Source organism: Colletotrichum graminicola (genome assembly GCF_000149035.1).
Source record: "Colletotrichum graminicola M1.001 genomic scaffold supercont1.24, whole genome shotgun sequence".
Taxonomy (NCBI): Eukaryota; Fungi; Ascomycota; class Sordariomycetes; order Glomerellales; family Glomerellaceae; genus Colletotrichum; species Colletotrichum graminicola.
The window spans coordinates 473,223-494,078 of record NW_007361028.1 but is presented as its reverse complement, the minus strand read 5'-3'; the positions used below and the strand labels follow the sequence as shown (position 1 = coordinate 494,078).

Genomic DNA, 20,856 nt, shown 5'->3' with positions numbered 1-20,856 from the left:
TACCAGCGTTCCCTCGTGAGAAATTCGAGAGACTGCGTCCCCCCCCCTTCTTATCCCTCCATCGTTTCCTCGGGGCTTTGAAGGTTTTCCCTGCTTGTCCGTCACGACGTTCCAGACCGTTGCGGCCCAGTTGTAAGGGAAAGCGAAGAGCACGTCCCCCCTCCTTTCTTTTCTTCCTCCCCTCCCGTCTCACCCCCGGTCGCCGAGTGAAAAGGAAACGATTAAGATGCGACGACCTTCGACCCTCGCTGCCTTGCTCTTGGCCAGCGGGAGCGTTTGCGCGTCCGTGGCGTCGGCTCGGGGCAGATCCACAACGGCGTCGTTGATGCCGTTCAGGAACTCGACGCGCGAGTGCAAGTACCTCCCGGGGGACGCGGGATGGCCCTCTGCCAATGCGTGGGCGCGGCTCAACGAGACCGTCGGAGGACGTCTGGTCGCGACCGTCCCTCTGGGGAGCCCGTGTCACGGAGCGGCTTACAATGCGACAGAGTGCGCCCTTCTTCAGGGCGAATGGCTCTACTCCGAAGTACAGTACGTTTCCCCTCTCCTCTCCTCCCGCCCATCAGTTTTACTCTTTCTCGTCTCATGTTCGAGGCCTGCGCGTACCATGTTTTCTGTTTTGTTTCTTTGTGCTATCGCGTGGACCCGGGCAACTCTATGAGGCACCGCCCTTGTCGCGGCCACGTCTCTTGGCTTGCGTGTTCCCCTCCATTGGCACCATCTGGTCCACACGAGAGAGATTGATATCGTGGCTAACCCTAACCCGCACAGCATGGGCTCCTCGTCCTCCGTCATGGCCCCGCTGTTCGCCAACGCGAGCTGCGACCCGTTCACGCCCAAAGATGTCCCCTGCACGTTGGGCAACTACGTGAGCTACGCCGTGAACGCCACCGGGCCCGCCGACGTCCAGGCCACGCTCGCGTTCGCCGACCAGAACAACGTGCGCCTCGTCATCCGCAACACCGGCCACGACTACAATGGCAGGTCGACGGGCGCCGGCGGGCTCGCCGTCTGGACCCACTACATCAAGGGCACCGAGATCCTCGACTGGGACGACGGCCACTACGCCGGCAAGGCCCTCAAGGCCGGCGCCGGCGTCCAGGGCTTCGAGGCCATCGCCGCGGCCAACGAAGCCGGGCTGGCGGTCGTCACGGGCGAGTGCCCCACCGTCGGCTTCGCCGGGGGGTACGTCCAGTCGGGCGGCCACTCGGCGCTGAGCACCGTCTACGGCCTCGCGGCCGACAACACCCTGTCCTTCGAGGTCGTCACCCCGACCGGCGAGCTCGTCACGGCCTCGCGGACGGAGAACCAGGACCTCTACTGGGCCCTGAGCGGCGGCGGCGGCGGCAACTACGGCGTCGTCACCTCCATCACCGCGAGGGCGCACCCCGACGCCCCCGTCAGCGGCGCAAAGTTCGCCGTCACGGTCGCCGACAACGCCACCTTGTTCCGCGTGGTTGACGCCTTCCACGCCGCCCTCCCGGACATCGTGGACTCGGGCGTCATGGTCATCTACTTCTTCGGCCCGGGCTTCCTCCAGTCGCCGGCCCTGACGGCCTACAACAAGACCCAGGCCGAGGTCGAGCAGATCCTCGCGCCCCTCGTCGACTCCCTCGCCCTGCTCAACGTCACCCTCCAGCCCAACTACACCTCGTTCGGCACCTACCGCGACCACTTCAACCACTACTGGGGCCCCCTGCCCTCGGGCAACATCCAGGTCGGCACGCAGCTCTTTGGCGGCCGCCTCCTCCCGCGCTCCGTCCTCCCCGCCTTCGGCCCGACCGCGCGGCAGCTCGTCGAGCTCGGCGTCACCTACATCGGCGTCGGCCTCAACGTCTCGCGCTTCGGCGGCGACGGCGCCAACGCCGTGCTGCCGCAGTGGCGCGACTCCATCGTGCAGGTCTCGCTGACACTGCCGTGGAGCTTCGAGGTCCCCTTCGCCGACATGGTGGCCGAGCAGACCCGCATGACCGAGGTCGTGCAGCCCGTCATCGAGGCCGCGACCCCCGGCGCCGGCGCGTACATCAACGAGGCCGACTTCCAGCAGAAGGACTGGCAGGAGACCTTCTTCGGCGTCAACTACCCCGAGCTTTTGAAGATCAAGAACAAGTACGACCCCAACGGGCTGCTGTACAACGTTGCCGCCGTCGGCAGCGATGCATGGACCGTTGACTACCACGGGCGGATGTGCAGGGCGGATGTGCCGGGTACGGTGTATTGAGGAGGGGGTTCCTCGAGGCCATCTCTCTCGGGTGCCGCTGAATTCTTGGGTGCAAACCGTAGACAACCTCACAGTGAGTCAGCTCATATCCTGGATCTGACATAGTAATGTAATCTGTCGTCAAAGTCGAAACCTATGCACTGCTCCTTCTCTGTCTCCTATGCACTGTAATCGACATGCAATGTCGTTGATGTGATACAAGCATACAAGCATACAAGCCTCTTGTCATCTCCGCAACACGCAGTTACACACTAAGAAGGGTGCTAGGCGACAAAGCAAGATCAGCGCCTCAGAAAGTTCAAAAGTGGCTGGACACTACTCCTGCACGAATCGGGGGGGGGGGGCTAGTTCATCTGGCTTCCTAGTGTGAGCTGGCTAGTTTCACTCCCACCGCGCGAACTAGTGGGATCACCTACCAGGCTAAGCAACGGAGCCATGTCTTGGTCGTTGGCCCGGGATTGAGCAAAATTTGCCTCAAAGAGAGAAGCGACTGTGGCGAGACCGGAGATTATCCTTTGTACTACCTAGGGGTGATGGCCCATTGTAGGGTCCATCGCCGGCATCCAACAAGGTGTCACTGATTCCAAGCGAGTTGAGAATATCGTTGAATTATAATAAGTCAATTCGTATGCGTTGAAGTAGCTAACTCCTGCGACAGTCATCCGTAAATAAAATCTTGAAAAGCTCGTATATAAATCTGTGCGAAACGCCCGCATTCCATTCTGAGGGGGGGGGAAAAACATCATCAACTCCGTAGACGGCGTATAATCAACTCCAAGACGTGACCAAAATACACCAAGAGTCTGCGCAAAGCTCCGCGTAAGAAATGCCAATCAATGCAGGTGAGACATAACCAATGTGAACAGACATGGAAGGAGGGAGGTACTGGGAAAATCATCAAGACGATGGTGCTTACACAGGGGTTCCGCCGTTGCAATGCAGTTGAAGACACCTAAACAATACCGTTGGAGCGTCGGCCACGGGATGACTCGATGCTCTGGTGGCTCTCGCGCCTCTGCGAGGTGACAGAGAAGCGTCTGGAGATGGCATTGTCGATCTCAACGTGGTCGACGTCAATGTGTTTCTTGGGAACCCAGAAGACCTGCACGAGCCCGACAACGGCGAACAGAGCGCAGCTGAACCAGGCTGCGCCAGAGCCTAAGAAACTGTATATTACACCCACGAGCGGCGGCGAGACGGTTCTGGCGAGACAGGCACCTGACATTGCCAGGCCGTTGACCTTTCCGAGGGCTTGCGAGGTTGGGGTCGCGTTCTTGATGAGGATGAGCGTGACGGGGCCTACGATGACGCCGTAGAAGCTCTGCAGGATGAGGGAAAACCAGATGCCGGCCTCGGTCAGTGCTTCGGGAAGGGCCGACAGGAAGGGCACGAAGAGGTACGCCGTGGGATATACGACGGCCATGGCGACGAAGGAGCCCCAGACACCGACACGCTCGACAAAGATGGGGAAAATCAGACCCTGGATGAAAAGGCCTATAAAACCGTTTATGGCCAGGTAGATGCCGACATCGTGGAGCTTGTTGCCCAAGCCGCCCTTCAGATCGAGGTGTCCCCGGGGCTGTTGACGGGCGTCCTGGAGATAGGTCGGCAAGAGGGTGGCGGCCGCCATCTGATGGTAGGAGAAGATGATGAGGGCGATGATGAGCATGACAACGGTCTTGTTGAAGGTCTTGACCTTCTTCTGGCCCGTCGCCTGGGCACGGGAATTGAGCAAGTGCTGTCGCAAGTCCTCGGGCACAACCCTGATGGAGTGGACGGTTCCAAAAGACGAGCGTCTCAGGTCAAAATCGTGCTCAAAGGGCAGAGGCAAGCTGGACTCGGCGAAACGCGGCCTCGAGTGGCTAGTGGATATGGAGCGGCGCGGGTTGAAGGAGCGGATGGGGGCGCGGCGCAGGGGTGTGGTCTCGTCCGTGACGTCATCGTCATCAACGGCGACGCTGTTGCGGCCGTGATGGTACTCGTGGTCGTCTTCGTTCCAGTCCTCCTTGGTCTCTTCGAGAAAGAAAATGCCTTGGATGACGGCCATGAGGATTGCGACGACGGACACAAGGTTGGGAAGCAGATAGGGATAGCGACCAAAAATACCGTCCTGAGAGAAGACGGTCGGGTATTGTTCGGCGGGCTGAGCGAGGAATCCTCCCATGGCAGAGCCAAGGATGCCGCCCAAAGTCCACACGAAGGGTTGCACAGCGTAAGCCTTGGCTACAATGGGCCAAGGAAAGTGCAATGTCAGCAAGCTGCCGTTTCGCTCACACGGACGGACGCAGGGCCAGCAACTCGCGCATGCGTGGGCGCGCGGAGGAGCAGTATAGGAGGAAAGAAGAAGAGAACAACTCACGCTCATGATCGGGGTTCTTGACCATCTCGGCGACCATGGTCTGCATGACGGAGACGTTGCCGTTGAGAGCACCACCGACGAAGCGGGCGAGGAGGGCAACCCAGTAGGTCTGTGCCAAGCCGAAAATCAGACTCGAGATACAGACGCCGACCAGGCCAAACAGAACGACGGGTTTGCGGCCGATGCGGTCGGACAAGGCACCCCAGCCTATGGACGTGATGGCCTCAGCTACAGCGTAAGCGGAGATCAAGAGACCGGCGGCGAAGGGAGCATCTTTGGGATCGACGCCGATGTGCTCGACCATGGGGTAGGTATAGGCCAGAATGGAGTTGAAGGCGATGGGCTCTGAGAATCGACATATTGCTGTTGAGAGGTGTTAGCTGTGTTGGACTGGATATCATTTATTGTGAAGAATAGGCAGTGTTTTTTTTTTGTCTGTTCTGTCCTGCCGTCTTCTTCTTTTTCTTCTTCTCTCGAGCGAGAGGGGTATGGGTGGATGGATGGATGGATGGATGGATGGATAGATGGATGGATAGACGGGATGAAGAAGACGGAAGAGGAGGGTGGCAGTACCAAGGACGGCCAATTGCTTTGTCGGAAAGGCGTTTGGATCTTTTCTTTTTGATTGAGGCATGATGTCGAAATGTGACTGGAGCCTCTTCTTGTCTGTCGAGATTTTCCCTTTTGTTTTGGGGGTGGAATTTCCTCCTTTCGTGGTTGGAAAGTTTGGAATGTGAAGAGGAGGGAGAAGAATGACGCTTTTGGTCCCACGTCAAATAAATTACTGCGGGGTTTCGTGGAGAGGTTGGGGGTCGGTTTCGGGGGGGAGGCAAGCAAGTCATTAGTGAAATAACGGCGTTGGCAGACGGCCGGCCACACTTGGGTGGCCCACTGTGTGTTATGCACCTCACCGCCTGACCCGTTCATGATCTGCACTCTACTACTAGAGGCTGGCCACACACACACACACACACACACCCCCATGCCAGATCAGTTCCATCTGTCTACGTACATACCATAGTAGTACACTACTAGGTACTAGATTCAGTCGAGCCATGGCGTCATGTTGGCGAAACTGGGAAACAAGGGGAGGTAAATGAAAAGGATCGGAATCTAGCCGCTTGAGGCTCCAACTTGAACTATCGCCAAGCGTAGTTCATCCAAGTACCGGTAGTGTACGAAACGTAGTACCTAGGTACCTAGTAGTGCGGCAAGAGGAACAAAAAGAAAGAATCACCCTTTCCAGTCGATTTACGCCCGTGTCTCGCTCCGAGTCTGGGTCTGAGACGGAGCAAAACATGGCAGCTTCGGACTTTTATTCTCGCCGCTCGAATTAGTCTAGTGTAACCGTCGTGCTTGCTTGGCGCTTATCGTGTTAACTTGCGGTGGAAACGAGGGTGAGGTGAGGTCATGCACGCATACGCATGCTGCATTGCATATGCGGAGAGCAACAGAGTACCTACCTACCTACCTACGGTAAGGGTAGGTAGCTACAGCTTACGAACGAGCCTTGCTTGCTTGGGGGGAGCTATCTGGCCATGTCATACCATGGCCTATTCGGATCTCACTCGGCAGACGCGAGCCGGGCCTGCTTCTGCATCTGGCTTGGTTTGGCCTTGGCCTGAGTCCAATCGTCCACCATAAACGTCCTTTATGTAGGTAGTTCGTCTCACGAATCCCCGTGGTGTGACAGCTACCTAAGCCAGTTAATTACAATGTCTTGCCCGAGTCCTAGTCTGACGCCCGAGGACGACGACACGAATCGAGTTCGCCGTTGCGTTGTGGGGTGTTTGTTGTATCTGTATCAACAACTACCTGTGCCTACTCGACTCAGCAAGCATCACGCGCGTATTTCCCACCCATTCGATGCTGCGCCGTTATCTTGGAGGGGAAGAAAGCTGTCCGCCGATTGGAAAACCGAGGTGGAGGAAAAGCGGTGAGTTCCCCTCACTCAATCTTTATCGTTACATGTCAACTCCCCGACCAAAATAAATATAAGCATAATCATCGACCATGCCTATCTCGTCTAAACTCCCCAAATTCGCAATGGGCCCCCTCCCTCAGTAGATGCTCCATTTACCATCCATGTATCAACACATCCAGACAGAACGCCTTCGCGGCGTCTTCGCTTACAATGCGCGACATGTGCAAATCCCTGGAAAACTTACTGGCTTGTCAGATCGACCGACCAAGGCAAATCCTTGCCTTTAAACCTGCCAAACCCGTTGAGCTGGCTGGCTGGCTGGCTGGCTGGCTGGCTTGTCTGATTTTTAAGCTTTGAGCTTGCTTCAGCTGTGAGTTCAGCCAAACGGGCACAGCGTCAATGCATGCACGTGGCAACTGATGCAACTCACAGCCACTCGAATTCCCGTACAAACACAAAGTAGGAAAAAAGTTTAAATTCAAAAAATAAAAAAAGTATCAATCTGTATCCGTACAGGTTGCCAAAGAAGTGGCGGCGCGGCGGTCCCGCCAAGAACCCACCAGGCCCGCCTGCGCTACAGATCAAAGACAGGGTCCGGGAGGGTATGCAAGTCATCGTGTTTCTGCCATCGTCATTTTCACGAAACCCGCCTTGCCTGATGCTGCCAGCGGGGCTGACCAAATAAATCTCCCCACCTTTGGGGCTTCTTTTTGCTATTCCGAGACCCCTACCCCTAAGACATTCCATCCCAAGATAGACCCTCTACGTACCTAGTAGTCTATTGTTTTACTTCCAGAGCCGAGATCCAAATGGAAGTGCGAGATAAAGCTATGACTCGGGCAGATCACTGCATCAAACCGAGGACGAAGCATAATTCTGGTATAGACTTCCCGGTCAATAATAGCATACCCGAAGACACGACACAGTGCCTACATTGTCTGGGGTTACAATTCCATTCGATACCGCCCGTACTCTGGATACACGGGAGGCTGCTGGTTTCCTCTCTGCAAAGGCGAGAAGAGTCGTTGAACGGGCGCTGGCAACCGAAGCTAGCAACGCTCATCCAGCCATTGCTCATATTTGCAATCACTTATTGAACCCACCGACGATGCAGCAGCCACAGATGACGCGGCTCAAAAGAGAAAGGCTCTATCCTCTACGCAATCCACCAAGGTATACGGCGGCATCGTGACCGGGCTCTCAGAAGCGGCCATCAGCGCGGCAGAGCGTCTGCCGTCTGCGGCAAGTCGTCACCCCCGAGCTCCCTGGCATCACCAACCCGCCCCTTTGCGGATTATATCGAAACTTGCGGTGACGCAGTTTCCAATGCCATTGTATTACCGGGGCGTTTGGACGACATCTTGGAGATTGAGCTTCAGCAAGACTGGGAGCTGGACGTATTCATCTTAGCCATGTTTTGCTATGACAAGGACATTGCATTGACTGCTTTTGACCGTAGCGAGGAGGCCGAAGTCGCCCAAGCCAAGTTCGAAGTAGCTCGTGAAGCCGTACCGATCTCTCACCCGAGCCATCTTCCCACGCTGGGACCAGGACTTCCCCCAATCGGCTCGCCCATGCTGCCAGAAGAACTCGAGTACCGAAAAGTCGTCTTTGAGGCAGCTTTCGAGATCCTCAGAGAGGCAGTCCGTCAGAAGGGCGCTCTAACCTAGCGTGAGCCGCCCCCACCGTTCCAGCCCTTCCATCCCGCGCTGGGTGTCCGTCTACTTGAACAAGGCCACGCCGAGCAGGCCGAAATCGGTTATCGTAAGGACCTAGGGTACGATCCCGACAGCCGGACACAACGTTGTGCTCCATGACTTGCAAGAGCGTCTCGTAAGGCTGGCAACGACGACGAGACGACAATGGTCAAGCGCGGCCGGGACATTGCCCTGGCTTCTGCGGACGTCCCCATCGCAGCATCCTGTTTCCGCGCCGCGACAGCTGTGAGATGTACTCCAAATGGTACTGGCTGTCCTAATATGGGTGGAATGCGCGAGACGTGAGCCGATATAAAGAGCCTTGCATATTGCTTCGAAACTCGAATCGGTAGTTGTCCATAGCACGCGCGTGTGTGGTCTATCCGGTCCATCAAATAGTCGCAAGGACGACAACTTTTTTTTTTCTTTTTCAGGCAATCATTTGCTGAACGAATGAGAGAGGACTGCCTGGTTATCGGATGGGGTGCGCAAGAACTTGTATCCCCAGAGACATAGACATCCTATGTAACATTTCAACGGTTCCTTTCAAGACCAACGACGGGCCGTCGACGGATCGCAAGTCTTCATGTCATTCGGATGCAAAGCAATGACAGTCTCCTCCAAAGAGAAGATTTGCTCTTGCCTTCTTGTTTGTGTATGAAAATGACATTAAATCCGTGGGAAAACGGTAGAAGAGATTTCTGATCATGCCCGCCTCGATGAATAGAGAGCACACGCAAAGATCCCTTGCAGAGTTTGCACGGAATTGTATTCGCGGCTACCTCGTCCGTTCATGCTGCGGAGCGATCTCTTTCTACTTTGTGCAGTGAGGCCAGATGGGACATATAAACTCATACGGCCTGCCCAAGCCTCACTTCATCGGCGAACTGCCCGTAGCCATGGTGTTGAGCAACAGCCACTCAGTTGACAACAAATGTGGCCCTCACGGATACAACAGCTCGTCGCCAAGGTGCAGCACTGTAGACACGGTACACTTGAGTCAAGTCAAGGGCCACACCGGACTTCGGATCTGGGGGCCCCGAGAAGCAGCATCCGAGATTTCCATCACGTGTACGTGTAGATACCCGGAGTCCAGTCAAGCCGACAGCTAAGCTGCAAACATGTGAAGAGAGGCAGGGCCGCGGATGTCATTCAAGAATATATGCTGATCACATCAAAAATTTACGATGGGCGAATGTATGTACGCTCAATCATTGCGCTCCCTCTCACCTGCCAGTAGGCAGAGAGGCATCGCACCCAAGATTGTTCGCTTCCTTCTCCATTTCGATCCCGGTATCCGATGGTCCTGGGTTCAGCCGAAGCGAACCTCTCAACGAATTTTGTTTCCACGAGAACATGAATGTTTATTTTGCGTTGTTCAATAATGGAGAAGAAGGAGGAAAGAGAGAAAGGGATTTTCGCCAAGGTCAACTTTTGTAGTCGGAACGAGATTTTTTTTTTTGGTGCGTGTGCCTCAGGCAACGATTAACCTGGCGGGGGGCGGGACTGGAGGGTTCCTGCACCGGTCTTCGGCAACCTGAGAGCCCAAGTGGGCCCCTGCAACGACATGCCGTCACTTGCCGCTGGCCATCTCAATCTCCCGTGCTTGTCTTGTCCCTGGATAATCTCTCCTTGATCAATCTTGCTCCTCCCCCAACACCCACTGATAACCTCCCCAACATGGCCAAACCAGCAGCAATGGCTGTAGAAGGCCTCCCGAGGTTCTTGCTTCCGAGACTCAGCTGGACTGGTCCGGCAACAGCTTCCCAAGGTCTGCGACCCCTCGCTGCCTTGACTCCGAATTCCCGCCGACGGATGCACACACAGCCCAATGCGCTGCGCTACTCGAACATATCACCAAAATGTCTCAGCACCGCCTTCAACCCCAAGCGCGCCTCGGTCCTGGAAACCCCAGGATTGACTAGATCGTTCCACGCGACCCCTGCGAGACGACGCGACCACCACTTTGATACCTTGAAGTTTGTGCAGCGGCTGAAGAGCGAGGGGTTCACAGAGGTGCAAGCCGAGGCCATGATGAAGGTCCTCAACGATGTGATAGAGGAGAGGTAATACGGCATGTCCTTGGTCCCGTGATCCGCTTTATCTTACTGTAGTCCAGCATACAAAATCTCACCCGAACCATGGTCCTCCGCGAAGACGCTGCCAAGGCCACATACACCCAGAAGGTCGACTTTGCTAAGCTGCGATCCGAGCTTCTCTCCGCCGACAGCACCGAGTCCAGCACGACGCGCGCGTCCCACGAGAAGCTGAGCAACGACATTGCGAAGCTCAGCTCCCGTCTGCGCGACGAGATCGGCCGGACCCAGGCTAGCGTACGCTTGGATCTCAACCTGGAGAAGGGTCGCATCCGTGAGGAGGCTGTCGGCCAAGAGCTCAAGATCAAGGAGACGGAGACCAAGATTGAACAAGAGGTCGCGGCGCTGCGTGAGAAGCTGGAGCAAGTCAAGTTTCAGACGCTTCAGTGGCTTATGGGAGTATGCACTGGTTTCGCCGCTCTGCTTCTTGGTGCCTGGAGATTGCTCATGTAGATGGAGACTTGGACCACTCGACACCAGCCCATCGGAGAGATATTCGAGTGCTTTCAGTAGAAGACGGAAGGTTAGGTATACCCTGATAAGTCAGCCACCAGTGCCTGTACGGAACGGAACGGACACTTGTCCCGTCACAATGAGGCCTGCCAAGCTCGGCTATCTCTTAATATTGGATAGCCAGTTCTATGCCTAACTGCTCTTGTCAAGAGAACAGTGACAGCAGCTGTGTAGAAGATGCGGGTGGTGGCCTAAGAGGAACTACCCCTCCACCGTACCTGCCTCAGATAGAATTTCTTGCAAAGACCCTCAAGCGAGGGCTCCTGCCGCCGTAGACGAAAAACTTCTTTGCCGTCTACCTAGACATATCTCTCGTCCCGTGTGATTTTTCTGGTGCAGCCTTTCCCTCCAACCTCGCAACCGCCCGAGGCACCCTTCTCCTTCTATGTCTGTCTGCATCGATATCTCAAACGCTCCCTTTCACGATACCCGCCACGACGCAACGTCAACATGTCGGTACCTGCCGCACCAGCTCTCAACTCGGACATCGATTCCGCGCAGGTAGGCTTCGCCATGCATCGGTCCAGCGAGGAGTCCAGCACTAATGGTCGCGATTGTACTCAGAGTCCTCTGGAACCAGCTCTCAGCGATGAAATGAAGAGGGATCTTGCTCGCATCGGTTTCCACCGCCTAGCCCTTGGCAAGAACGACTTCGACATCAGTGATACAGCCATTGAATTTAAGGTGAACAATTGTCAGTTCCTTCTACACATTGCGATCGACCCAAAGATTACTGGGACTCTGACAAGCTTGAATCTGACCTGTAATATAGACAGCTCCTGGACATATGGAGGCGACCTACGTGGGTCACTACTCCTGGCTTGCGTAAGTTACATGATCATCAGACAATATTTCTTGAAGTCGGCGCAACTGATATGCTCCCTAAAGGTCTTGGTTCCCGTACAACCCTAACCATATCACTATCTACTTCATCTCCAACACGGGGAGTCAGAGCTTCTCCATCCCCGAGGCCATTCTGGCGCAGAACTTTGAATATTTCCAAGTTGCCCTCAAGATCAAACCCTCGGAGTTGGAATGGAAGGAGCAGGCCGAAAGGGAGTTCAAGCTACAGCGCAGTGAGGCTGGTGCTTTTGGATTGATCATCAGCTTCCTGTTGACGGGAACATTCCCGCAGCACCCTGACCCCAAGATACGATCGGCTCACGGCGTGATTGACGACTTCATCACCGCCATTCGCTTATCAGACTATACGGGCCTGCGCTGCCACGATCGTTTCGTTCACGCCGTCTGCTTGTGCGTCCGGCAATTACTGCTGGAGGACCGCAAAGCACTGCAGACGGTACACATCAGCAAGCTCTACAACCTCGCCGCCACTCATCCTCAACACCTCCGAGAACTTGCCAAGGTATTTGCGCAGGCAGCAGTGAAGCCCTGGATGCACTGCTGGATGGCCAAGTCGACCAAGCCGGCGACTATTTCTCGCTCCGTTGCCTACGATGAACTTTGCGGCACCGACCCAGACGAGTGGCGTCTGGTTGTCAAGCACTACATTCATCTGGTTGACCACAACGACAGTTTCGCCGTCGACGTTGCAAAGCAGGTGCGCAAGACGATGGAGGAGAGCAAGCGCCTCAACTCGATCGCTTCAGGTAAGTTTAGCTTTGGGAGTTGCGGTTCGGCGGGCAGGTGCTGATTGGTACATAGCTACGCAAGATGGGGCCAACAAGACGATTCACAAGTTGCCAGAGCACGTCGACTATGTCACCTACCGTGATCCCCTCGTTCCTGGAGAGGGTAAGGTGAAGGCGCAGCTTTTCACAATCTGAAATATGGTCACGCCGAACATGAATTAACAACTTGACCGGTAACGCTACTGTAGCACCGCAGCAATGTCACGCAAGGTTGAAGTTGGATGCCTGCGGATGAGGGTCGATAGCAAGCTAGATGCAACAGATGTTGCGGCATACACAGGTTTGGACGTACGGTGGCCGTCAAACAAATGAGCCAAATATCTAGTGTCGTCGAGACGACTGTCGTTGGCAAACAGGATAAGGGAAAAGCGGCTACATGATTAGCTCGGAATTGAGTCTCAGTTGTGAAACCCCTCGTTGGCATTTTTTTCTGTGCAGTTTCAGAGTCAACTTATCTGATTGAAGACGGCGCGGTGACGGACGTAGGAATGTGACGGCATCACAGAATGCAAATTAGTCGTCGGTTGGTTCGGATATCTTAACATGGAGACTCAATTTCCAACGGCCCAATTCAATTCATGTGTCGGAGATGCTTGGCCCGTGGCCGGCCGCAGCTGAATGACAAGCGGGCCTGGTTAGGTTAGGAAGGGAAAGGGGCATGTGCAGCTTACGTCACCCGCATGCGGCCAAACATGCTGCCGGGGCTGCAAACGGCCACCTCAGCATGAGATTCACGTGACGAGGAGAGACCTCTCGTGGTTGGTACCTACCTAGTAGTAGTGTACGGATACAGAGTGAAGGTGCACGGGCCCAGAAGACCTCGCGTGGCTGAAGACAGCGGAGCGGCAGGCTGGCAGGCCACAGGCAATTGGGAAAGGAAATCTCCAGTGCACAATAAACCTGGCCAAACCTGGGAGGCAACGTAAGGTACTACACCCAAAATAATGACCAACCTTTCCACCTCGCTTCGCACTACGTATCCCGTATTCACCTAGACCTACCTAACCTAGCCCATCTTTCCCACCCACCTCCCCCCCCCCCCAAACAAACCATCATCAACGCTTGCCCTCCAGATTGTCATCACTGCGAGGTGCATCGCTACCCCGTATTTACGCTTTCCTCCTCCTCTGCCGTTCTTTGTTTCCCTGTATTAATTGCCTTCTGCGCATTATTCGTTCGGGTCGCAAGGAAGCTATCCCCAGCTTCTTCTCCTTTCCCGAACCCGCACATCCTCACGACACCAACTCCACGTCGCCCGCATCCACGAAATCCCGCTGTTCCCCCCCGACCAGCCGGCTAATCCGACTCTGGGACCCGAAACCACTTAGCTAAGGAGCCCGACTTCGTCTCTGGAAGCTTCCTGTCGCACATACCGCCAGTCATGGCACCACTACCGATCAAGTTCCAGGAGCTGATCCAGCTCCAGACTGCCGGCGTTGAGGACTCCTCCATCGGCTTCAACTCCTGCGTAAGCCATTCTTGTCCCGTCCGCTCCTTGTCTTGAGATCTCTCCGTCGTCGCTAATCTGTCTCCTCCCAGACACTCGAGTCAGACTCGTACGTGTGCATCCGGGAAAAGAAGAACGAAGCTGCCCAGCCCGAAGTTGTCATCGTCGACCTGAAGAACGGCAACAATGTGACGCGGCGTCCCATCAAGGCCGACAGTGCCATCATGCACTGGACTCGCCAAGTCATCGCTCTCAAGGCGCAATCGAGAACACTCCAGATATTCGACCTCGAGAAGAAGGCAAAGCTCAAGTCCACAACCATGAACGAGGACGTCCAGTACTGGAAGTGGATCAACGAGACCTCCTTGGGCCTGGTAACAGACACAGCAGTCTACCATTGGGACGTCTACGACCCCAGCCAAGCTCAGCCGGTCGAGGTGTTCAAACGCAACGCCAACCTGAATGTATGTGCTGCTCTCGCCCTCTTCGCATCTAACGGGAACATCGTGAGCTAATATTCAGCAACCAGGGTTGCCAAATCATCAACTACCGCACCAACGCCGAGGGCAAGTGGATGGTCGTCGTGGGCATCTCGCAGCAACAGGGTCGCGTTGTTGGATCCATGCAGCTGTACTCCAAGGACCGCGGCATCAGCCAAGCAATTGAGGGCCACGCTGCCGCCTTCGGCACTCTGCGCCTCGAGGGTGCCCCCGCCGACACCAAGCTCTTCACCTTCGCCGTGAGGACGGCAACCGGCGCGAAGCTCCACATCGTCGAGGTCGACCACGCTGAATCAAACCCCGTCTTCCCCAAGAAGGCCGTCGACATCTTCTTCCCTCCCGAAGCTGTCAGCGATTTCCCCGTGGCCATGCAGGTGTCGCAGAAGTACGGTGTCATCTTCATGGTCACCAAGTACGGATTCATCCACGTCTACGACCTCGAGACCGCAGCCTGCATCTTCATGAACCGCATTTCCAGCGATACCATCTTCACCACCTCTCCCGATGCCGAGTCTCGTGGTATTGTCGGCATCAACCGCAAGGGTCAAGTGCTCTTCGTTTCGATCGACGACAGTAACGTCATTCCCTACCTCCTCCAGAACCCGGCCAACACCGAAATGGCTATCAAGATGGCATCACGAGCTGGCCTCCCTGGTGCTGATAATCTCTATGCTCGTCAGTTCGAGCAGCTGTTCAACAGCGGTCAGTTCATGGAGGCGGCAAAGATCGCGGCCAACTCCCCTCGCCAGTTCCTCCGAACTGCCGAAACGATTGAGAAGTTCAAGGCGCTGCCCCAGCAGCCTGGCCAGATGTCGTTTGTCCTGCAATACTTTGGTCTTCTTCTCGACAAGGGCGCGCTCAACGAGCACGAGTCCATCGAGCTGGCCCAGCCTGTCCTGGCCCAGAACCGTCTCAACCTTCTCGAGAAGTGGCAGAAGGAGAACAAGCTCACCCCTTCGGAGAGGCTCGGTGACCTCGTGCGGCCTCATGACCTGAACATGGCTCTCGCCATGTACATCAAGGCCAACGTCCCCCACAAGGTCGTCGCCGGCCTCGCCGAAACCGGCCAGTTCGACAAGATCCTGCCTTACGCCACCCAGACAGGCTACCAGCCCGACTACGTCCAGCTGCTCCAGCACATTGTTCGTGTCAACCCGGAGAAGGGAGCCGAGTTTGCCACGGCTTTGGCCAACAACGAGGGCGGTTCTCTGGTTGACATCGAGAGAGTCGTCGACATCTTCCAGTCCCAGGGCATGATCCAGCAGGCAACCGCCTTCCTCTTGGATGCACTAAAAGACAACAGACCTGACCAGGGCCACCTTCAGACTCGTCTCCTCGAGATGAACCTGATGAATGCGCCCCAGGTCGCCGATGCCATTCTTGGAAACGACATGTTCTCCCACTTCGACAAGACTCGCATTGCCACCCTCTGCGAACAGGCCGGCTTGGCCCAGAAGGCCCTGGAGCTCTACGAGGACCCCGCGGCTGTCAAGCGTGTTGTGATCAACATTGCCGCCACCCCCAACTTCAACCTTGACTGGTTGACCGGTTTCTTTGGCAAGCTGTCCGTTGAGCAGTCCCTCGACTGTTTGGACGCGATGATCAAGCACAACATCCGCCAGAACCTCCAGGCTGTGGTCCAAGTCGCGACCAAGTACTCTGATTTACTTGGCCCGGTCCGTCTGATCGACCTCTTTGAGAAGTACAAGACTGCTGAGGGTCTTTTCTACTACCTCGGAAGCATCGTCAACCTCTCGGAGGACCCTGACGTTCACTTCAAGTACATCGAGGCTGCCACCAAGATGGGCCAGTTCAACGAGGTTGAGCGCATTTGCAGAGACAGCAACTACTACAATGCCGAGAAGGTCAAGAACTTCCTGAAGGAGGCCAGGCTTCAGGAGCAGCTGCCCCTCATCATCGTCTGCGACCGCTTCAACTTTGTCCACGACTTGGTGCTCTACCTTTACCAGCAGCAGCAGTTCCAGTCCATCGAGACCTACGTTCAGCGTGTCAACCCCAGCCGGACACCTGCCGTCATCGGTGGTCTTCTGGATGTCGACTGCGACGAGAGCATAATCAAGAACCTGTTGTCGACTGTCAACCCGGCGTCGATCCCTATCGATGAGCTCGTCTCCGAGGTCGAGACTCGTAACCGTCTCAAGCTCCTCCTGCCCTTCCTCGAGGCCACCCTTGCCGCTGGCAACCAGCAGCAGGCTGTCTTCAACGCGCTCGCCAAGATCTACATCGACTCGAACAACAACCCTGAGAAGTTCCTCAAGGAGAACGACCAGTACGACACTCTCACCGTTGGTAAATACTGCGAGAAGCGTGACCCCAACCTGGCTTTCATCGCCTACTCGAAGGGCCAGAACGACCTCGAGCTCGTCAACATCACCAACGAGAACGGCATGTACCGCAACCAGGCTCGCTACCTGCTCGAGCGGGCTGACCGCGAGTTGTGGACCTTTGTTCTCAGCGAGAACAACATCCATCGCCGCTCCGTGATTGACCAGGTGAACGCCACCGCTGTTCCAGAGTCTACCGACCCTGCCAAGGTCTCCGAGGCTGTCGCCGCGTTCCTTGCCTGCGACCTCCCTCTCGAGCTTATCGAGCTGCTTGAGAAGATCGTCCTGGAGCCTTCGCCCTTCAGCGACAACGCCAACCTCCAGAACCTCCTTCTGTTTACCGCTGCCAAGGCCGACAAGGGTAAGGTTATGGACTACATCCACCGCCTGGACAACTTCAGCGCTCCCGATATCGCGTCTGCCTGTATCGATGTCGGCCTCCACGAGGAGGCCTTCGAGATCTTTAAGAAGACTGGCGACAAGACCTCCGCTGTCAACGTCCTGATTGAGAATGTTGTGAGCATCGACCGCGCCCAGGCTTACGCGGAGGAGGTCGACCTGCCCGAGGTGTGGAGCAAGGTGGCCAAGGCCCAGCTTGACGGCCTCCGTGTCAGCGACTCCATTGAGTCGTACATCAAGGCCGAGGACCCCAAGAACTACGAGGAGGTCATCGAGACGGCTGTCCGCGCCGGCAAGGACGAGGACCTTGTCAAGTACCTGCGCATGGCCAGAAAGACGTTGCGTGAGCCCGCCATCGACACTGCTCTCGCCTTCTGCTATGCCCGCCTCGACGAGCTTGGCGAGCTGGAGGACTTCCTCCGCGGCACCAACGTCGCCAACATTGAGGAGTCCGGTGACAAGGCTTACGAAGAGGGTCTCTTCCAGGCGTCCAAGATCTTCTTCACTAGCATCTCCAACTGGGCCAAGCTGGCCACCACCCTCGTCCACCTCGAGGAGTACCAGGCTGCTGTCGAGTGCGCCCGCAAGGCCAACAACATCAAGGTCTGGAAGCAGGTCCACGAGGCTTGCGTTAACAAGAAGGAGTTCCGTCTTGCCCAGATCTGTGGTCTCAACCTCATTGTGGATGCCGAGCAGCTGCAGACCCTCGTCAAGCAGTACGAGCGCAACGGCTACTTTGACGAGCTTATTGGCCTGTTGGAGCAGGGTCTCGGCCTCGAGCGTGCCCACATGGGAATGTTTACCGAGCTCGGTATCGCCCTGTCCAAGTACCACCCCGAGCGTCTCATGGAGCATCTGAAGCTGTTCTGGAGCAGAATGAACCTGCCCAAGATCATCCGTGCCTGCGAGGAGGCGAACCTCTGGCCCGAGCTGGTCTTCTGCTACTACCACTACGACGAGTTCGACAACGCCGCTCTGGCGGTCATCGAGCGCCCCGAGAACTCCTGGGAGCACCAGCAGTTCAAGGAAATCGTTGTCAAGGTCGCCAACCTGGAGATCTACTACCGCGCAATCAACTTCTACCTCGAGCAGCACCCTTCCTTACTTACGGACCTGCTCCAGGCGCTCACTCCCCGTATCGACGTGAACCGTGTGGTCAAGATGTTTGAGAAGAGCGACAACCTGCCGCTGATCAAGCCTTTCCTCGTCAACGTGCAGAGCCAAAACAAGCGCACGGTCAACAATGCCATCAACGACTTGCTGATCGAGGAGGAGGACTACAAGACGCTCCGCGACTCCGTCGAGAACTATGACAACTACGACCCCGTCGACCTTGCCTCTCGTCTGGAGAAGCACGACTTGATCTTCTTCCGCCAGATCGCGGCGAGCATCTACCGCAAGAACAAGCGGTGGGAGAAGTCCATCGCTCTCTCCAAGCAGGACAAGCTCTTCAAGGATGCCATTGAGACTGCTGCCATTTCTGGCAAGACCGATGTTGTGGAGGACCTGCTCCGCTATGTAAGTAAATCCCCAAGGCCTTGGACAATGTATGGTACTAACAAAGACACAGTTCGTCGACATTGGCAGCCGCGAATGCTACGTCGGCATGCTTTACGCCTGCTACGATCTTATCCGCCCCGACTTGGTCCTCGAGATCTCTTGGCGCCACGGTCTCACCGATTTCGCCATGCCCTACATGATCAACATGTTGTGCCAGCAGACAAAGGAGTTGGCAACCCTCAAGGCCGACAACGAGGCTCGTAAGAGCAAGGAGAAGGAGCAGGAGAAGGATGAAACCAACACTCCCATCCTCGGCGGCAACCGCCTCATGATCACTGCCGGCCCCGGCGGCATGGGTGCCCCATCTCCCGTGCCTTATGGCCAGACGAATGGCTTCGCGCCTCAGCCTACTGGCTTTGGGTTCTAGATGAGGGCGCCAGCACATGTTTGGGTCGTTGTGCCCGCGAAAAGATGGCAGCCTCGGGCTACTCATTATTATCCACAGTCTATTGCTTTTGGTGACATGAATAACCAGGCGGTCGGTCGGTCGGGCGGATGCACCGGCGGCACTAAAATTCTATGAACGCGGACGATGGCGTTGAGATATACTAGGGCTCCCTGTAATCGTATCTTTGCTCTCTGGACGGATAAGCTTGTTTGGCAGGCGGACGACTGTTATGCGGGGGAATCATCAGGTGGTGCTTATATTTCAATCTGCACACACGAAGTTAAACTCGCCGTTACTGGTTCAGGGATACGTCGAGCCTGTCGCTCGAACCCAAAACTGTATGATAGTCCTTTTTTTTTTCTTTTTCTACTAAACGTTGATCATTTTTTTCTGATGAACCATTGAATCCTCCTTGAACCTAACCGGAACTTTAAAAAAGGAAAGGAACTATGTTAACCCTCGGTGTGGTAAATGTTCAATACTGATCGGCCAAGGCGTCTTCCGTCACTTGAACGGGTAAACGACTAACTGACTCCACGGCAGTCGGGGCCCGGGCTTTTTCGATTCGCTGCGTCGCATCCGAAGGACAACGAGGGGCCTCCTAGAAGTTTACGGGCTCCAGGGTAGGGGGGTAGGTCACGGAGGGACCGTCGGGCTTGCGATGCAGTCGGGATGCTATGCCATGCTACGCCGTGCTACGCAAAAGAGTAAACTTGAAACTTTTCTTCTTCACTCCCTCCCTCTTCTTTCAGTGGAGGAGGATATATATCTACAGGAAGAAGAAGGGAAAAAAAAACTCACTCCACTCACATGCGGGCTTCTGGAGGAAGAAGAGAGCTAATCTCTCGAACCTACCTACCTACCTACCTGCTTGCCCTCCCCCTTCACACCCACACACACACGCGCGCGCGCAGACACAGCCATCTGAAGTGTCGGTCTCCTCGCCACCCTGGTCACGACCACACCACCGGGGCAGCGGCGGCCTCGGCCGGGACCCGGGGCGACCGCAGCGCGTCGGCCGGATCGGGGTTGGCCCGGTAGAAGGCGGCCATGGAGCCCCGGCACATGGGGCACCGGGCCAGCTTCTCCGGGTCGTGCTCGAGGAGGCGGGCGCCCGTGGCGAGGACGTGGGTGACGGTGCACTCGCGGCAGACGAGATGGCGGCGCGCGCACACGACGACGGGGCGGCGGGCGGCCGGGTCGTCGGCGAAGTGGCTCCCGCACACGGGGCACTCGCGCTCGTCGTCGTCGTCGTCGTCGTCACCGTTACCGTTTGGGTTGTCGTTGGCGTTGGGCCCGCCGCCGTTGCCCGGCCGCAACCCCCGCGCGGCGGCGACGCTGATGACGCTCTCGTCGGCGGCGGCCTGCGCGTGGACGAGCCTGGCCTCGGCGGCGGCCGTGAGCTCGGCGCGCGCGCGGCGGAGGGTGTGGACCTCCATTTCCTCGTTCGGCGGCGGGCGCTGGAAGCGGTCGCGGAAGAGGCGCCAGCCCGCGCGGTCGCCCGTCGAGAAGACGCCGTCGAGGCGCTCCATGGTCGCCTGCATGTCCCTGCGGGTGGCGTCGACGTCGCGCCGGAGCTGCAGCGGCGCCGACCAGGCGGCGTTGTCGACGGGCGGGCTCAGGGTCGTGCCGACGCGGAGGTACCAGTGGATGACCTCCTCGGAGATCTCCTCGACGAGATGGCCTACGCTAGGCGATATACGCACACATCCAGATAGCGTCGTCCCAGGATCAAGAATGGGAACGCGGATTTCC

General features: G+C 56.5%; 6 protein-coding genes across 6 annotated transcripts; 5 read left to right on the top strand and 1 right to left on the bottom strand.

Annotated features, from left to right (window-relative positions):
• Positions 1-226: 226 nt before the first annotated feature.
• On the top strand, positions 227-2,221 carry GLRG_06478 (FAD binding domain-containing protein; the record flags this gene model as incomplete). Its single annotated transcript, XM_008097163.1, has 2 exons — positions 227-531; positions 772-2,221. The coding sequence occupies 2 exons, from the start codon at positions 227-229 to the stop codon at positions 2,219-2,221; spliced, it is 1,755 nt and encodes a 584-aa protein (XP_008095354.1).
• Positions 2,222-3,173: 952 nt separating this feature from the next.
• GLRG_06477 (major facilitator superfamily transporter) lies at positions 3,174-4,884 on the bottom strand (the record flags this gene model as incomplete). The annotated part of the gene is made up of 2 exons (XM_008097162.1): positions 3,174-4,444; positions 4,581-4,884. 2 exons carry the CDS (start codon positions 4,882-4,884, stop codon positions 3,174-3,176), a joined length of 1,575 nt encoding a protein of 524 aa, XP_008095353.1.
• A 3,032-nt stretch (positions 4,885-7,916) lies between these two features.
• Positions 7,917-8,507, top strand: GLRG_06476 (TPR domain-containing protein; the record flags this gene model as incomplete). Its single annotated transcript, XM_008097161.1, has 3 exons — positions 7,917-8,147; positions 8,199-8,281; positions 8,330-8,507. The coding sequence occupies 3 exons, from the start codon at positions 7,917-7,919 to the stop codon at positions 8,505-8,507; spliced, it is 492 nt and encodes a 163-aa protein (XP_008095352.1).
• A 1,392-nt stretch (positions 8,508-9,899) lies between these two features.
• GLRG_06475 (uncharacterized protein) lies at positions 9,900-10,750 on the top strand (the record flags this gene model as incomplete). The annotated part of the gene is made up of 2 exons (XM_008097160.1): positions 9,900-10,267; positions 10,321-10,750. 2 exons carry the CDS (start codon positions 9,900-9,902, stop codon positions 10,748-10,750), a joined length of 798 nt encoding a protein of 265 aa, XP_008095351.1.
• A 510-nt stretch (positions 10,751-11,260) lies between these two features.
• On the top strand, positions 11,261-12,597 carry GLRG_06474 (uncharacterized protein; the record flags this gene model as incomplete). Its single annotated transcript, XM_008097159.1, has 4 exons — positions 11,261-11,494; positions 11,583-11,635; positions 11,699-12,420; positions 12,476-12,597. 4 exons carry the CDS (start codon positions 11,261-11,263, stop codon positions 12,595-12,597), a joined length of 1,131 nt encoding a protein of 376 aa, XP_008095350.1.
• A 1,246-nt stretch (positions 12,598-13,843) lies between these two features.
• On the top strand, positions 13,844-19,080 carry GLRG_06473 (uncharacterized protein; the record flags this gene model as incomplete). The annotated part of the gene is made up of 4 exons (XM_008097158.1): positions 13,844-13,930; positions 14,002-14,373; positions 14,439-18,671; positions 18,724-19,080. 4 exons carry the CDS (start codon positions 13,844-13,846, stop codon positions 19,078-19,080), a joined length of 5,049 nt encoding a protein of 1,682 aa, XP_008095349.1.
• Between the last annotated feature and the right edge of the window lie 1,776 nt (positions 19,081-20,856).